At 35.1% G+C, this 4,197-nt stretch overlaps 1 protein-coding gene across 4 annotated transcripts; it reads right to left on the minus strand.

Moving 5' to 3' along the window:
* Positions 1–1,330: 1,330 nt before the first annotated feature.
* Positions 1,331–4,197, minus strand: LOC107915806 (uncharacterized). 4 transcript variants are annotated; one of them, XM_016845004.2, is made up of 7 exons: positions 3,835–4,197; positions 3,452–3,519; positions 3,208–3,228; positions 2,705–2,961; positions 2,415–2,622; positions 2,027–2,064; positions 1,331–1,943 (listed from the first exon to the last, which is right to left on the minus strand). In XM_016845004.2, exons 1-7 carry the CDS (start codon positions 3,974–3,976, stop codon positions 1,751–1,753), a joined length of 927 nt encoding a protein of 308 aa, XP_016700493.2. In that variant the 5' UTR covers positions 3,977–4,197; the 3' UTR covers positions 1,331–1,750. The 4 variants fall into 4 exon arrangements, with proteins under 4 accessions (XP_016700493.2, XP_016700492.2, XP_016700495.2 ...); XM_016845003.2 differs by having other exon boundaries at positions 3,452–3,525; XM_016845006.2 differs by lacking the exon at positions 3,208–3,228.

Here is a 4,197-nt window from a genome sequence, read left to right on the forward strand (position 1 = left end):
GGTAAATGCAAAAACATTGATCGAATAGCTGGGTGTGGGACATGAAAAAGGTCAAAAATCGAATGAAAAATATTTTTAAGTAAGATACCAATTTGTGCATTTTTAGATAAATTGTGGAATTATCTGTATTTTGAGTTAGATTTGAATTTTTTTTATGAAAAATCAATTGTAAATTTATGATTTCATCAAAATAAAACAATACTTTCAACGTAGCAAATTAAACTCTTTTAATTATGATTTTTTAATAAATATGAATTTAATTTAGGGTGAACTATACCCAATATTATTAAACTATTAATAAGTTTATACTTTATCACCTAACTTCAAAAGTTACAAAATAGTCATTTAACTCTTTCAGAGCTTTCATTCAAGTCATTGAACTATTTAAAAATTTTCATTTAGGTTATTGAACTATTTGAAAGTTTTTATTTGAGTCACTAGATTGTTAAATATTTTCTAAAGTCTAGCTATAGAATTCCAAACGATGATTCAATGATCAGTATGGTGGATCAATATCCGTCGACAAGTAGAAAAATATACTTTAGATTCAACTCGATCTGATGATCAGTGTTGGAGATCAAAGAATACAATTATTTAGATTTTGGCTCGCAAATTTGAGATGTTTAAAGCTATTTCATAAAAAAAAATTGAACTATAGAGGAAAAAGGAAATGAGAGTTTTCGATTGGTGCAAGCGATGTGAACAGAAAAGGTCATACAACAACAATTTTAACAACCCAATGATTTCAATAAAAACTTTGACCATTTCATAAAATCTTAAAGTTAAGTACAAAAACGTGAACTTACTAATAGTTTAGTAACTTTGATGGAATTTAAGCTTTAATTTTTTTGGGGGAAAAAAAAAAGAACACTTGAGCAAAACTTGGATCTATCTTAAGAGTCTGGCCTGACTCGTATTGTCTTGGGCCTGGATAGACTCATTCGTAATTCAACCTGAAAAATTATATAAAACCTACTTAATATATTAGTTAAAATTAACTATAAAATATGATTAAACAATTTGATAAATGTAGAATTAAAATTATTATTTTTTAAACATTTCACATTATTTAAAAATAAATTTAAAATATAAGTAACACGTCATCTAATCATATCTTATCATTTTTACAATATTTTTACTTAAAAAATTAAATAATTGAAAACTGTATAACATTAGCATCATTTTAAGGATTCAATTTAGAGAAAAAACAATAATTTGAAAATATGTTCATTATCAAATAATAACAGTAACAATAACCTCTCAAATTAATAACGTTGAAGCTCGTACACATGGTAATAACTCAACCAGATAAGAAAAATGCAATACTCTATACTCGAAACAATTGTCGAATCTTAAGTTACGAAATGTCACGTTCATTATCAAAGTAATTATGATTACAGATTTCAACCAACTAATAGATCATTTCATCATTATAACCCATTATATAATCTAATATGAGTTTATATGAGCTTACCAAAACTCTTTCCTTAACCCCAGACCATTTGAGAACCAAAATGCAAAATTTTCAAAGTTCATCGAGTTGGCATCGCAACCATGGAAGGCTCACATCATGGAAGGCTCCAACCGCGACATCAACGGCAGATGCTTGGCGTCAAGGCTTCAATAATGCAGTGTCGTGACTTCAAAAACAGTAGATTGAAGTCGCAACTTCAAGAAAGTGCAATAGTTTTTCACTGGTTTCTCTCCCAGCACATTTTTCCCCACAGCAACAGCAATGCTAAACTAAGCTTCAGTGTCGAGTGAACTGTAAAACAGTTTTAGCAGATTCCAAGACGTGTATAATATCAGCTTCTCCAAGACTGATTTCAAGGCTAGTGAAGAACCTCAAGTCCACCATGTTCGATGTTGAATTAACTTTTATTTCAATGTTTCCATCTGCCGGAGGTATCTTGGAGTTATCTTCAGTTGACATTGATGTATACCTGCAAAATAAATAAGGGAGCTTAAAGAGTTTAAGCAATCACTCGTTTACAAACTTCATTTGAAATATTATAAGAATTCTCACACTTGCAGTCCCATACGAGCAATCCCTCGAGAAACAGCCTGCAAGCGAACTCAGATAAGTAAACAAATCATTTGTAGCAAAGCAAAAAAGAGAACCCATATTTGATATAACAGATGTAGTAGCCATAGGAAATGTTGAGAAGTAATATATGAGTAGATGGAAACAGAAATTAATGGAGGACTCACTTTCTTTAGAGAGTTTATTTGCCGGGTTTAGGCAATAGCACTTCCAAAATACAACTAAACCTCACCTAATGAGTTATGCAATTAGCAATATTAAACAACTCCTCAATCTCTTTTTCTTGCTAACGAATTTGTTGAATGAACATTAACTATTGAAAGTTGATATTAAAGGAAACAATCAAAGGATGGAACTCCCTTTCAGATACCTGTAGCTGCAACATTTGTGATGACACTGCAGCACTGGAAATTGGGTCCTGTGAAATGCTTAATCGGCCATGTGTATTGCTATTGGACTCAGTCTTGTTCAAGAACCAAGTGGCAATCCCAGCAGCTATGGCCTCGGTACCTGGCTCTCTGTGGTTCAAAGTTCCCTCCGCCACTGTAACATTGCCAACAGCTTCAACTAGAGTTCCTCTGTATCAACACTTTCAACATCAGGGGAACAGTATTGAAGGGAAAATGAATGAACATTAACATGGATTTTCAGTTCACCCACCCGAGGTTTTCAAGACTCAGAGTAAACTGGCGACAACCGTTTGCAGCATTGCAACCCCTTGTCGGGTCATTAACAGGTGGAGGGTGTGTCGAAGGAGCATTATTCCTCCTCCCAAATGTGCCATACTGTAAAGTTGGGGTTTTGGAACCCCCTTGTACCGGTTGAATCAGCAGCAGCAAGCAGGGCAAGGCAAAAGCCAGTATTGCTTTGGTTAACTTGTCACCCTTCTTCAATTTCTTGGGCAAAGCAAGTCCAGACTGCAAAAATAGAGAAATAAAGTAAGTAAACACCAAAGTCGGACGAAATCTGGGAAAGCGCAAGTGATGAAGAGGGTGATTTCAGACTTCTTTAAGCTGAGCCTCGTCATCAACGTCAGATATCTCAACATGTTTATGGGAAAACAAATGAAGGGAAAAAAAGGGTTCCTAGATCTGAAACAGCGTGATAATAGATTGTTGTTTTCTTTTTTCTTTTCTTTTTTTTCTGTTCAGGCAAGGCCATACCCAAAGCAAGCAAGGAAGGCCCTACAACAGCAAGTGAAAAGGTAAGAGAGGCTCCATCATACAAAAACACAGAAAATTAAAACCCCAAAACAAGGGCTTCAGCCATTAGATTCATTCACCTAATGCGCTGATTAAGCCAAGCAAATGTCAATGGAACAGTATACCTTTCACAGCCTCAAAAAATAAAGACAGGGATAACCCAGACCTAAAACACAAAGGACCGAGAAGCGATGTTAATAATTACCTTATGAAGCTGAGAGAGGGTGTTGCTCTGAATGGCATTGAATTTGGATATCAACATCTTTAAAGTAACTGAAACTAAAAAACGAGAATATGAAGGGAAGATTTAACAATGGTCTTGGGACAGTGATATTTATAGATGTTGACTACCAAAGGGTTCTAGTTTTGTACGGAAAGTAATTTTCCTGAAGTCGTGACAACTAATCAAAGCTGACTGTGTGCCTTTTCAAACTACTAATGCGGACAAAATTGACAAAATCAGGAATATAAGTTGATTTCAAGAATAAATTAAGGATATTTGTACTTTTCACGATGTTTCAAGTTGCTTTTTTTAATTAAACCCCAAAATAAGGGCTTAACCAAGCAAATGTGAATGGAGCAGTATACCTCTCACAGCCGCAAAAATCAAAGACCGGCATAACCCAGACCTCAAGCAAAAAGGATTGAGAAGCACGCAAATCCAGACCCGCCAAAAGCCTCGGTTAGTCCATTCCCAACCCGCAGATTGGCCCCGCCCCACAACAACCATTCGGGAGCCTCTGCCAGAAGAGAGCAGGAAAACGGATTCATTCCAATCTCACCGCCCCAAGAGCGGAAAGGCCAAAAAAGGAAGAAGGTTCATTGAACCGGGCCAATTCGACTGCGGCTTTATGAGACATGACAGAGTAATGACAATAATAATAATGGTGATAGTTGTATTTTTATGATAATAAATACCTTATGAAGGTGAGAGAGGATGATCGTATTTTA

The sequence above is a fragment of the Gossypium hirsutum genome, chromosome D10, assembly GCF_007990345.1.
Source record: "Gossypium hirsutum isolate 1008001.06 chromosome D10, Gossypium_hirsutum_v2.1, whole genome shotgun sequence".
Taxonomy (NCBI): Eukaryota; Viridiplantae; Streptophyta; class Magnoliopsida; order Malvales; family Malvaceae; genus Gossypium; species Gossypium hirsutum.